The 13,982-nt window shown below is 35.7% G+C and overlaps 1 protein-coding gene across 1 annotated transcript in view; it reads right to left on the reverse strand.

The window, feature by feature from the left end:
- Positions 1–8,150: 8,150 nt before the first annotated feature.
- The window catches only part of SLC39A8 (solute carrier family 39 (zinc transporter), member 8), a gene marked incomplete at its 5' end in the record, with an annotated part of 18,144 nt that continues 12,312 nt past the window's right edge, over positions 8,151–13,982 (reverse strand). The window contains 3 exons of the mRNA XM_010190088.1: positions 8,151–8,297; positions 10,929–11,113; positions 11,622–11,829. Of these exons, the coding sequence (XP_010188390.1) occupies positions 8,151–8,297; positions 10,929–11,113; positions 11,622–11,829 (540 nt within the window). The remainder of the gene's footprint in view (positions 8,298–10,928; positions 11,114–11,621; positions 11,830–13,982) is intronic.

Consider the following 13,982-nt stretch of genomic DNA (forward strand, 5'->3'; position numbering starts at 1 on the left):
CTCTGTTTAAATCATCTTTCACTTTACAAGCCATAAATCACAATGTGTCCATAACATTAATTACGGCATTTAACACAGAGTTAAATTTATGTAAATAAAAATAATTATAATAATTATTGTTATTGTGGTGCAATTATATTACTAATTGTGCCCTCTCAAATCATGATTGCCTTGACTTGCATTTCTGGTATTGGCTATGTCTTTATACACTTTCCCCCCCATCAAAGGAAAAAATAACAAGGAAGCTCCTCCCTCACACAGCATTTAATCACCTACCAGCAACCTGACCAAACTACCTTGTTCTGACCTTCTAGTACAGATTTACTAATCCTGTTTACTTGTTCAGGAGACAAAGAGTAGATAAAACTAGGGGGGAAGCAGGATTTATGGCTCATGGAGTGCCTTCTATTATGTAGTTATGAATTAAATTTCCTACCAATACTAGTATTTTCAAGTTTCTCGTAAACTGCAAACAGAGATTGTTTCTTCAAAACTTCAAAGACCCAAAAGGATAATGTTTCTGAAACAGAGCATATTCCCTGAAACCTCTAGGCTGGTAACTTTGCAGGTATTTCACACCAACATAGGACACAGTCAAATGTGGTTACAGCTCCAACTGTTGCTTTATAGCTATATCTGCAGTACCTATGTTTTTGTCAAAATCACAAGGCAAGTATGCTCTGGAGAGTAAACCACAGTCCCAGCTACACCAGTTGCCTAAAGCAAACAGTTGCAGGCTTACCCTTGCTGGCAAGCCCCTTTCCTTCCTGTGTAAGTTAGAGTGGAAGTTAGTAGAAGATAAAAGGGTGGAGGAAGAATGTTACTTATCTGGGTCTCATCCCAATACGGCATCAAGATGTATCTGTACACCCATCCAGCTAACAGCTAAGAAGTACTCTTAAGTTGCACTGGTGAGATCTGCCTTAAAAAGAGACTGTCACCTCTCTGCTGTGTTTTATTTTAAAAGCTTTCTCATCAACATGGCTCAGTAGACTAGGAAATAGAACTTTAGCTAAGAAGTGAGGGTAAAATCCAGCAACTGATTAAAAAGTCTTCAAAAACTGATGACTTAAAAGATGTTGTAGAGAGTATGTTGAACAAGTACTACATTATGGTCCTGGAAGTATCAAAGGTTATCCTTTTTTCAGATAAGATGCAAAATGCAGGTTCTGCTTGCTGTGACCATTGCTGGCCTTTCATAAGTTAGGAGCTTTACTCGCAGTGAACAAGCACAGATTCCTCATGTCATCTTTTTTCACTGCTTTGTAGTACTCTCTCATACTATCTTGTAGCTGCATTTTACACATTCTACTCTGAAAAGAAAAAAAAAGAGATGAGTATGCTACACTAAACTAAAGAGTGAGGATGTTGGTCTATAGACAGCCTTTATCCCAAATGTGTTAGAATATAGTTATGACAAAACAAGTTTGTAGTGCAGTAAGCTCCAGTAGTATATACATTTAAGACACAAAATCCTGTGCCTGACATTTACTGTGCAAATATATAATACAATCACTTCATGCAGATATACTATCGCTGTGTCACAAAGAGATACTACCATTTCATGACATAGAACACCTTTCTCATTAGGATTGACTGCCTTATCCATATGGCTGTGCTCCTTCCTGCATATGCTATTTATGAACACACAGTGCTCTGCTTATGTGAGCTCGTATAGATCTCTCTCGACACAACTCTCCATTGTGCAGCACACACATGCCCATTCAACATGTCAAGCAAGAAGTTATATACCGTGCAAGTCCAACAGTACCACATTGTTTTCTAAGTTCACAAAACAATCTTGGCAGAAAAAATCTTCAAAGAATTACATTTTCAAGTATGAAATATGATGTGGTCATATTTAGAAATCAGCTGTATGGCTCTTGCATACCCAAAGCTCTCCCTGAAGTATAGAAGAAATGTGTTACAAGTTCTTCAGTGACCAAGGCACTTTGTTGCTATCAATGACAGTCATTCATTTCAGTTGCTAAGTGATTTTTCATTACGGTAAGACAAGCAACCATAGATTTAGCTATGACTCGAAGAGCAATAAAAATGCAAAAAGGGACAAGTAATTTTTACAGACTGATTTTTTTTAAAAACAAAAAAGGTCAGGGAACATTATATATCTCATCTAATTACTTACCAATTCAGCAGAAGCCGTAGCTTTGATTTCACTAATATACCAATGAGGTGAAAAATTACAAAATCTCTAATGAATGGAGGACAATTTCTCTGTTGGCACAGAGGGCCATGCTTTTAATACACAAACATTAATCACGATAGAATCATTTTTTTTTGCACTTGGGTCTGCTGTTTGTAACAGGAAATTTCAAACAAATCACTCCATAACTTTCTTCTGATGAACACTTACGTACTGCAAATTACTACCAATCTTTTTACAGCCAAAAGGAGATTTGTATTATCTTACTAATAGCTTATTAAAAGGGCCAAGAGCTTCCTGTAGACTAGAAGAAGTATAGAGAAAATTAGAGAGGAAGAGAGACACTAAATGTTCTGTGATAAACTTTTAGTTTATCATAAACAAGATGTAATTAATTTCAGTATATGAAAGCCTGAGAAATAATTTTAAAATCTTCTCGGCATCATACACAAGTATGACTCTCTCAAAGATAAAAGTTCTAGAAAAAGTTTTGATTACAATTAAGTCAGCTTAGTGCAAGTCATTGCAAGAACAAAAAATATACGAATCAGTGATGTAGCAACAATTTTTTTGTCTTACAGAAACAACTTGGAAATTATTTACCTTTCTCTAGACAGTAATTTGTTGTCGTATTTACTGTGAGACAAAAACTCCATTAGTTTCACCCATGAGTTGGAAAAGTGGATTTTAGTGCAGTTTCTGTATCCTTTAGGCCAATGACATCAAAGCCATTTGGTATTCTGTAACTAAATATGCTTGACGCATATAATCTCATTTCATGTTTCTTCTAATTAGATTGGTTTCTCACTTCTTAGCAGTAGAGGAATACCACTGTGCATGTTTTCTTCTCAAGAACCAGCCTATCCAGAGATGACTGCTGCTATCTCTTCAATTGACTAAAGCTAGCTGGATAATTATCTTCTTGTCTTTCATTATCTATACCACTACTGTTCTACATAGTAAAATACCTGGTATAATAACTAAATGCTTTTATTGAACAGGACTGCTAGTTGTTGTTGTTGTTATGTGCCATGTGCCTAATATCCGCGACTTCGTAGGTCCAATTGTATTTTTGTAGCAAACAAAATCATGACAGGCTCCTCCTCAGCACTTGTTTAGATGGCAAAACAAGTAATTTGAAATGGGATATATGTAGCTGCCATCAGAAGATACTGTCTGTGAATGATGAGGTGAAGCCATGATAAAACAGAGGTGATCAGATTTTGGAGTTTCCCAGAAGCAGTATGTTTCTGATCTCAGCCAAGAGCCATTCATAAATGTTATATTTTTCCCCATGTATGTAAGGTCTGGATTTTATTGCTAAAGAATAGCATCCTTTTCTCCTTTAAACTAAACCACATTTATGCATGTGTTGCTCCCAGTGTCCTGAACAACAACTGTACATACACAAAAGCTACAGAAAACAATGGACAGATTGTAACCAATATTTTATAGAAGAAGGTAATAAAGAATGAAGGAGAGTTTCTGATTATATTATCTTTTGGGATGTCATCAATCTTCTCAAATGGTCTGAAGGACAGCTAACAAATATAGACAGAAGGCTCATATTCTAACTGTTTCTTGCCTTCTGCTATTTCATGTTATTGACTTACTTTCCTTACCTGTAAGCTATGCTACTTAAATAGACCACCTTTTATGGGACCATTTGGTATCTAAATCTGAAAGGAGTACACGAGAACTAAACAGTTCAATCTGAAGTCAACACAATAACTTAATATGCATTGGATTTTATAGTCACAATCACAATAGAAGTATTTTATAGTCAAAACTAATCAAAGAATCCAGTTAAGCACAAGAATAAGGGCAGTAAATCATAGAGAGGGTGGGTTGTTTTTTTAACATTAAGTAAAAAGTGACTTTTTTTTTTCCTCTAACACAAGCTAAGATTGCAAATTAAAAGATGGAACAAGGCAGCTAGAAATCAGTAGGAAATTAACAACTATCCATGGAGGTAGTCAAGATAAGGAAAAACAGTATTGGACCCTGTTTAGGGTGAAATAACTGAAAGGCTTTGCTTGTCTGTGTAAGAGTTTCAGATACAAAAGCCTTGTTTGTGGTTCAGAGAAACAAAACAGGAATTAAAAGTTCAAAGAAAATGCTTTCCATACTCTTTAATCTAGAGTTTGATCTAAAGAAGCAGTTCTCCATGAGTTTTGCTAAGCAGCTTTGTTAAGAAACCAAACATTTTTCTTACAAATCAATTCTACTTTGTATTCTTTCCTTGCATGTGTCCTGTATAAAGAATTACTTCTTGAAGCATCTTCATAAGCGCAGTGCTCCTGATGTGTTTTTAGGTACATTCACTTTATTTTCTTGTACAGAACAGAAAGACACTCAAAAAAGCCTCCTCCCAAAATACGCTGACCCACTACTCTCCTTAATTTCTAGAGGAAGGAGAAAAGAACAGGTGGAATATTGAGCACCACAGAGCCCGCCATGTCACGATTACAGATGCTATTACTCATCTGCATCAATGATTCTCCCAAAGTCACATAGAAACAAAGGCTGCAAATGACACAGTCACAAAACAGAACAGGTTTTTGAGCATGGTACAGACATCCAGGTCCCTCTCTGGATACTGTAGTTGCCTATACTCTGCTTTTTTTAATTTAGTCTTCTATCTTGAAGAATGTAACAATCCTTACTTGAAGTAGTTTGTTTGTAGAGTCAGGAACTGTTACCTCTCTTAAGGAAATCAAATTTGGGCACTATGAATCTTTCATAGTGCTTTCACCTAGAGCAGTAGTTAATAGCTACATTATGGAGCATTACATTATCTCCTAAATTTACATGCTCTCCATCAATTCAAACTACATTTTTCCTGCAGTTCACTTCATACACCATTCAATATCTCCTGTTTTTACACCTTAAATGCTGTAGCACCTAACTTTAAAATGAAAGAAGATGTAAAAATTGTGTGTGTGGGGTTTAAGTTAGGATAAAGCATTGTGATCATAACAGGGACTACAAAACATGTAAATACATTATCTTCCTCAAAAGCACTGTAATAAGTACAAAAAACTCCCAAACCAAACCAAACCAAAACACAAAGCAAGCCCAGTGTATTGGGTATGAAAGAAATGCAGTAGGGATTAAGCCCTAGAAATGCAACGTAACCTTATCTTTGACAGGTGCATTATATCTACTGCTAGAGGACTTCTGGATTCCTGTTTAGTTTTCATTTTAGCAGCCTTTCTCAGCTTGTCACACCTGTACATTTTGAATTGAACTGCAAGATAGGGAGAGGAGTTTCTTCTCAAATCTTGGAGAGAACTTGTGCATGAAGTGTTTTAAGAGCTGATAAGGCAGCTATAGCATTCTTGGAAACTTTGGGATCTTATAGTAAAATAAAAGTCAAGAGCTACAATATGCATTTGGTGCATATGCACACATGAAATGGTTGGCTGGCAAGCACCAATCTATACAGAGTAACTGCCTGCAGAAGGAGAATTAGGAGAACAAGACAAACCAACATGCAAATACGCAAATCTGTTCACCTACGTACAGGTAAAACCAGTGGTTTCCCAAAAAAGAATTACAGATTGTAACACAAAAATTAGCACAGATAATTCATTCTCTATGTGTATCAAATAAGAGATGTATCCACTGCTATCATTAGCATAACTGAATGTAATTTATGCATGTTCAAGTCATCTTTAAACTATGTAGATCAGGTTTTGTAGCTCTTCTAACTCAAGTAACACAAAGCTTCAGACAGGCTGCAAATGGAGCAGCAGGGCAAATACTCCAACATACAGAAGACTACAATGAGTTCCAGACTACTGTTAGAATGAGGCTGATATTTAATTTAGCTGGCTATAGTTGAGATCAAATTTTTATTTTTATTTTTTAAATCCTTATTCAGTAAAGAATTCATTGAAATGTCAAAAGCAATAACTCTAAACTCATGCTTCTTCCTCCCTGGACGTAACAGCAAAATCTAGGAAATCCCTGGCAGTACTAGAATTGGAACATATTTATTTTATATGTACTGGACAAACATAATAGCAAAGATTATACAGAAAAAACAGCTCATACAGAAATCAAAAGGTTTCTTATCTATTAAATATTCCACTAGCAGAAAAGGCAATTTGGTTTTTGACTAAAGCACTACCCTGTTCCATCTCATCTCTGCTCTGTGATCTAAAAGTAGGTTATTTCAATGATGCACTTGTCTCAGTTTTTCATCCTTTGTGAAATAACAAAAATCAAGTCTCTCTTGCAAATGTTTAAAGGTGAAAAGTACCATGCAGGTGTATTTATTATAATAACCTGATGAACTAGGAATGGTCATATGACTTTAAGGAGTCAATAAACAGTCATCGTTATTATAATTTTTTCTTGTCATACACAAGAGTAGCATGTACAAACAGCTTATATCCAAGGAATCAACAAAAGAAAAAATTAAAGGAAAGAACCTGGAGTGGGTTAGGGACTCTTCTTCACAGAAACTCAGAAGGCATAAAGTGATTAATAAATGCTTTTTCCATAAAGCAAATGTCATTGACGAGTATAATTACATTTCAACATTTATAACTTATTTTAAAATAAGCATAATTTACAACTGCTGTGCAGTCTGCTTTAAAGTTTTTACCAACCAGACACCTAGAGAAGTTATTTTTTCTAATGCAATTACGGATAAAAATCAAGTAAAATATTAAAATTAATCCTTTACCTGACAGAAAATCTAATTTATTATTGAATTAAAAATAAAGTATTTGTCCCTTCCTATTGCCAGGAAATACATCAAGAAACAGTATTTTCTTAGAAGTTGTAAAATTAACAACAAAATAAATCAACTAAATCAACAAAAAAGTAACTTACTAAAGAATAATAACACTCCCTTTGAACTTAGAGGTGGCTGAAACAGAATATATTTTTTATTAATTTCCTTGCATACATCTTACAACACCAGAGTAGCTGAATTGTTTATTTCAGAAGACTCATACATATAAGCATGATTTTAGAAAGTTCTCATGCAACAGATTGTGATAAGAGTTTATATATTTTAGTATCACTTACGTTCACCAAACTGCACACAAGAAAACTATTTGAATTACAAAAAAACTTACTGGAATGTTGATTTTAACACGTTTATTTTCTAAATTCCACTTTGTAAAATGAACAATAAATCTTTCAAAATCATAATCCAAAATACTGATTTTTAAAAGGGATATTTGTGGAGCTTAAATATAAAACAGTATTATTTTCATAAAATACATAATGCTTGAACATTTTAAAAATGCTCAATGTTTCTAAAATATTATGGAGCTGATAAATTGCCATAAATTTAACACAGGTTCCCTCTAATTAAAAAAAGTGGTTCTCAAAATAAATCAACAATTCCCTAGTGCACTTATAAAGAGAAAAGATCAAAAGCAGTAACTGGTATCTTTCCTTCCAGTGTTAATTAGTAATTAAAAATCTTAGCTTCATTAGTACCTACACTGAAAGAGTTTGATTTTTTTTTTGGTGGGGGAAGGGGACGTTACATAGACAAATCCTGCAAAAGTCATGAAAATTAACCAGATTTGAAACTGCTTGCCTTTATCACAGTTAAAAAAGGATAAGAGACTCCATTATTTTCTTTTAAATAAGCATCTTCCTCGAAGACCTCAGCTTTCATTTTGTCTTGAGTTGCATGTAGTTGCATACATTGCATAACTCTACTGGCCAAGTAACATTCTTTATGACAGTTCAGATATGTCTGATAATTTTAATTTGAAATAAAGAATACAAGAATTGGTTCTTTGGCATAGTACAGAAGCTGACAGCTTCTACTATTTGGGTTGACTGCAAGTCCGAAATAAGAATTTCCTGTATTTGGAGCAAGGGGGACAGGATGGGACTTGTCACCGTTTCAAAACCGAATAGATAAAATGAATGTCCCTTTTATGGATTTCAAGTGTCTTCCATTTGTAACTTACTTATGTCTTCAGTACTGATTCCATGTTCGCTTGCATTATCACAGCTCAATATTTCCTGCATACAAGGTTATCATCAGTATAGCAATAAACCCTGTTAGTAAACCAGCATTCTGAATAAGGAAGAATGTGAGATCCATCTTTCTTCCTGTGACTTTCTCTCGCAGCATATCATTCATCTCTGGGAACTGGAAAAAAGGATATTTTTAGGTAAGTATTGCCATCTCGTGGTAGCGTGCATAACTTAAGGCATTAAGAACTGAACCATATTGCTACTTTGTACTGAATATTAGAACTAACAGAGGGTAAAGGCAATCACAGGAACAGGTCACCTTAACTATCCTGAAAAAACACTTCACCAAGGATGGTAAAATGAAATGGTGTTCTATTCCTCTCTACTGTGATTTCACCTGGTTATCTCTCATGCAAATTTCCTCAGTTAGTTTCCAGCAGTCTCCTAGTGTCTGGCTGTTGGTCCACATCTTACAAGGAGCAGCTGCCCTTATATTGCTAAATGTTGTGTTTCTTCCTTCACTACTATAGACAGATAAATCCTTGCTCAGGAAATGGAATATTAGGATTCTTCTGCTTTATCTATAAACAAATGAAGCGAAGCTGAAAACATAGGGAACTCCTCTGAAATAAGAAACCTGTTACAAATAAAAGATCAGGTTGGCTGATAAGGAAGTGGTAAAACAAGAAAGAAGAATGTTGTAAAACTGGTGGTAACACACACAATACTACATTACAGTGTAATGAAAGGATTCTTCATTCAGTAACTCGCATTGTAATGGAAACATAACAGCAAAGGATGACTGATCTGCTGTTAACTGCAGAAACAGAGATAATTCCTCTGAGAGCCAATGGAGGTGAAGGCAGATGAGCACTGGCGATGAAGTTCCCCATATGAGGTGATTCAGGCTATGTGTTTGCTGCAGATAAAGTCAGCTGCAGTTAACTTTGACAAACATACTAAAATAAGCTTTAAACTCTTCTCCTGTTGTGCTGAGAGTAGTGCAGCCAGAATGTAATGAAGACTGTATGTATATTGCAGTGTTAGTCTAGAAACCTTCAGGCTGGATGACTCAGAAGCCGTAGCTTGCTTTGATCTCACAAGGCAAAAACAACCACTGAAGGTAATGCAATTCTTGAAGAACAGACAAAATTTAGTGGGAAGTGGTGAAACCTTCCCAGAAGTCATTCCAGAGCTCCGTAATCCTCTTGCACAAGAGGCAAAGACAACAAACCAGATCAGCTTCATGCCATGCAGGAAGGCTCATCTGTGCACACACCTCAGTGTACACATTCTCACACACCCACAGCCTCACCACACTTACTGGCAGAGGTGGGACTATGCCAATACTGGAGGGAAAAAGAACAGCAAAAAGAAAAGAAGGAAGGAATGACATTCTAGTTAATCCTACCTGCTACCAGACAAGCAAACCAGAAGTGTGTGAAAATCATAACAGAAAGCAGAAAGCCAGATCTCTGCACAGAGCACTTGAATACCCTATTTCAGACTTTTCAGGGGGAAGAAAAATTCAGATAGGTGACTGATACAATCCAAAAACCTATAAAAAGAGAGAGAGAGGAGGGAAGGGAGAGAGACTGATAAAAAGGAACAGAGAAAGCAGAACAACAGATACAAAGAAAAGAATGTTACCTACTTTGATAGATTTAAGGAGAAATATAAGTTGAGCCACTCTGAATTTATGCCATGAGTTTCACACATCATAGTTGAATACACTACTATTCATTTTATAAGACTGAAACTAAATGAAAAGCATTAGCAATTAAGGTACCGCAAACTTGTAAAATAAACTAATTATCTTGCTTATTTTAATCTGACATCTTTTAAATTCTATGTTATTACCTAAACTATAATAGTATTTAATGAAATACTATAACTATATGACAGTTCTTAAGCATGTATTGAAAAAAACTGGGGTCTCAAATCTCTTCAAATTCAGGCCTCACTTTTCCAGTTCTACACTCAAATGGATTCTCACATAGCCAGTATAAACATCTTTGCAGATACATCTGTTCTTATAATACTTAAAATTCTTGAAAGATCCCTCCCATTTTGAGATAAAACATCATCTCAAGAGTAACTTATGGTCTGTGAATCCAGATTTTATTTCACAATGTCTAAACCTGATCTGGATCTTAGCACAATTTATTTGGCTTGTATCTTCAAGCACACCTTGAAAAATAAATGACAGGCTGTTTTGAACAGAATTCAGCAATTTTTTTAGTCTGAACCAAGAAACTGGGGCTAGCACTGTTAAATTTAAACCAGAATAGAATTTAAGTCAAGTTTTTCACCTAAACAACCCCAAAATTTTCACTGTGGTTACACAATAACTTTCATTCAACTCAAAACTAAATACTTAGTTTCACTTTGGTTACCTTTTTTTCTTTTATTTTAAAATATGGTTTAAATAAAAAGAAAAAGAAATCTTTTACAAATAATCAGGTGAAATACTTTGCCACTTTAAAATGCTGAAACAATTTATACACTTCTTACTCTGAAGAAACCAGACCAAATTCATGAAAAGCTTCTCTCTCTAAAACACCTATCCAGCAATAATCTGATCAGCCCTATGTATGAAGTGAAAGGCTTTCATGTTTCATGAATAAGCATAACTATTTGTGTACCTCCATTAAGCATAAAATTGATTATTTAACATCTAATAATAAAAATAAGCAGACGACACTAGTATGAGAGGGACAAAATATTAAATTCTACCAGAGAGACTTAGTGCAGTCTTTGTTTGCTTGAAGAAAAATAAATAACTGAAAATGAAATCATATCTCACCATATCTGCCAGGGATATGTACAGGAACATTCCACCAGCTACAGCAAAGATGATGTTAGGAGCAAAGTTGTTGCCTACTAATATACCAAAAGCCAACCCAATGTAACAGGAACATGCAGACATAAAGTTGAAAAACAGAGCCTGACGAGTATTCATTCCTGCATTAAGCAAGATGACAAAATCGCCTGAAAAAAAAAGGGGGGGGGGAAGAAAACCATATTCAGAAAACGATACTGTGATTATTTTCTGATTTCAAAGGAAGTCTGAAGAAAAGACATGATTTCTATACAAATTATAACTCCCTGCTGGTTTTCTTCATTCAAGTAAATGATGAGTATTTTCCTTCAACAGTGAGGTAACTTAAATATTCTAAAGCAAGTGAGTGATGCACAATTCAGCTAAAAGCATAGGAACACAGAACTACCTATAATGATTTTTTTAAAAATGATAATACAGCAGTATATATGAGCAGGGTAATTAATACCTCTCTAATATACAGTCTCAGCCTCCATCCACTTGCCCTTTGGAACTACCTGTGCTAAATGTATATTTTGGTGCTTGAAAAATTTTTAATTAATATTCTTTCCATTAATTTGTCTAAACTTTCTTTTAACATATGCCAACTTTCAGCCAGCACAACCTTCTACAACATTGATTTCCACAGTAAGCAACATGTTGAATGAAGTTCCTTACCTAGTTCATGAGGAAACTCTTCACACAAGATGGCTATGGAGGTACTGAGCCCTTGAAATAGAGACAAAGTGAAAGAAGCACCAATAGCCAAACCATCTATGAAATTATGCACGGCATCACTTAGAGTTACCATCCAAGCAATGGTCCCAATCTTTGACAGTGGACGCTCGTTAAGACATTTGCATAAGCTGCCTTGGGGGGTCTCTTCCTGGAAGAAAATAACGTGATAAGGCAATTACATCAAACATGGCATAAAGAAGCCAAAGGATCACACTTCTGTCTTTCAATGAATGTCAACTATAAAGTAAAGCTCTACTGCATATGGGGACCAAAATTCTTGATCCCAGAAGCAAAAGGCACAGGTAGCAGCAGCAAATGTTTTCCGTTTCAACAAGTTAACACACAGGGCCCATTCACTCTTCCACCTACAAAGCTTTATCTGAGTGCCCTTCAGCCGAAGCAGAAAGCAGTCCAGACCATGGTGGTCTGAGTGTCTCTCTGGAGCCTCTGTCAGATTAAGAGAGCGCCAAGGCTCCTCACAGCCTCCTCAGCCACCTCTATTAAGCACGTACAGTGAGGAGGATCTGATCATAGTGACTAACAGCATCTGTATTTCCTACCTAAAACACATCTGGATCAGTTAGACACTGCCAGTATACTTAGCCGCCACAGTAACAGCCAGGTACATGTGAATATAGACACACATCCAGATACTCCACAAACTCTGTTTCTAACTTTGGCCAATGACAGTCAATTCCAGCTATTCAAGTCCGTTTCTACAAAGTACATGTTTAATAAAAACAGCAGTGGGTAACTCTGACTGTGTGAGTTGAAGGCTCAGAGCATGAAAACAACAGGCTAATTCAAAACTGCAATGCACATAGACACCAGGGATCTCAATAATTACGCCCAAAAGTGGAAGCAATTTATTTACAATGCAAAGCCATGAAGTAATGAAAAACTTGAAGCAGATAAAAGGAACTGTCATTTTAGCTGGGAGCACAAACTAACCTCCCCTAAAAAATTCTTGATGATCCATTCTGATAAATGTATGTACACACATGTATTGTAGTTATATAACACTTACAAGCATTATAGTATTTTTCCCCCAAAAAAAAAAGGATTTGCATATAAGGCATTAACTAGTGTTTACTTACGTAAGCAGTGATATATACATCTGTGTGCCCATTGACTTATTTATACATCTCTCCTTCTCTTGTGGGAGAAGGGTGTGAGGAACACCTCTTCCTCCTTATGAAAAGGTCACAGATTATTCCAATAAATCCCTCTTAGTTATTAAAAAGAACATTACAAATTGTTTTAGTTTTGCCATATTAAATGCAAACACTACCGGGAAATTGAATTTGGAACTTCATGGAAATACAATAATTAATAAATTCTTACAAAATCTTTAATGACAGAGGAGTAAGGTCCATCTCATTATTTGCTCACCAGACTTTTATCTGACATGCTACATCCTTGTATGTAGGAGCTGCCGTGGGACAGGACAAAAGTTTGGGTCAGGGATTTCTGAGTCAGATGCCTATAACACTACTTGGAACTCGTAGCTAACAGAGCCTTGGTTGAGTAGTGCCACAACTGCCATAAAGGACACTTACAGCTCCTATTCAGTGCATCAGAAGTCCTGATACTATATTTTTATGAAAATTTTTTAAAATGAACAATCATATCCAAAAATCAGGAGTTTCCCTGTTGACTCAAACATGTAAGTTTTAGATTTGTACTACAGGCTTGCCTTCAGTTTTTGGAGTTTTTCCTCTCAACTTTTCATCTAACATACAAGAAGTGCCACTCATATTTTTGAGATTATTAATTTGTAGCTTTACTAATTCTGTTTGAGATAGGATCACTCTCTTAATCACAGGGCAACTTGAAAATCACTTCAAGAAAGAAGTACTACAAAGCATGCCACATAAAATGCATATAAGAAATCTGTGGAAGAGCTGTTCACTAGGGCATGTAGCGATAGGATGAGGGGTAATGGTTTTAAACTAGAAAAGGGTAGATTTAGGTTGGATATTAGGAAAAAGTTCTTCAATATGAGAGTGGTAGATCACTGGCACAGGTTTCCCAGAGAGGCTGGAGATATTCAAGGTCAGGCTTGATGGGGCTCTGAGCAACCTGATCTGGTAACATTGTTCCTACTTACTACAGGGGGGTTGGACCAGATGATCTTTAAAGGTCCCTTCCAACCCAATATATTTTATGATTCTATGATTAAGTAACTCAAAGTAAAAAGAAATATGAGAAAATCCAAATACAATGAGCAAAGCTCTTCTACCTATTCATCCAGCTCCCTAAGCTGAAGTTCTGTTCCCCTATGTTTTTCTCTCTTCCTGC

This window comes from Mesitornis unicolor, unplaced genomic scaffold, assembly GCF_000695765.1.
Source record: "Mesitornis unicolor isolate BGI_N332 unplaced genomic scaffold, ASM69576v1 scaffold21918, whole genome shotgun sequence".
Taxonomy (NCBI): domain Eukaryota; kingdom Metazoa; phylum Chordata; class Aves; order Mesitornithiformes; family Mesitornithidae; genus Mesitornis; species Mesitornis unicolor.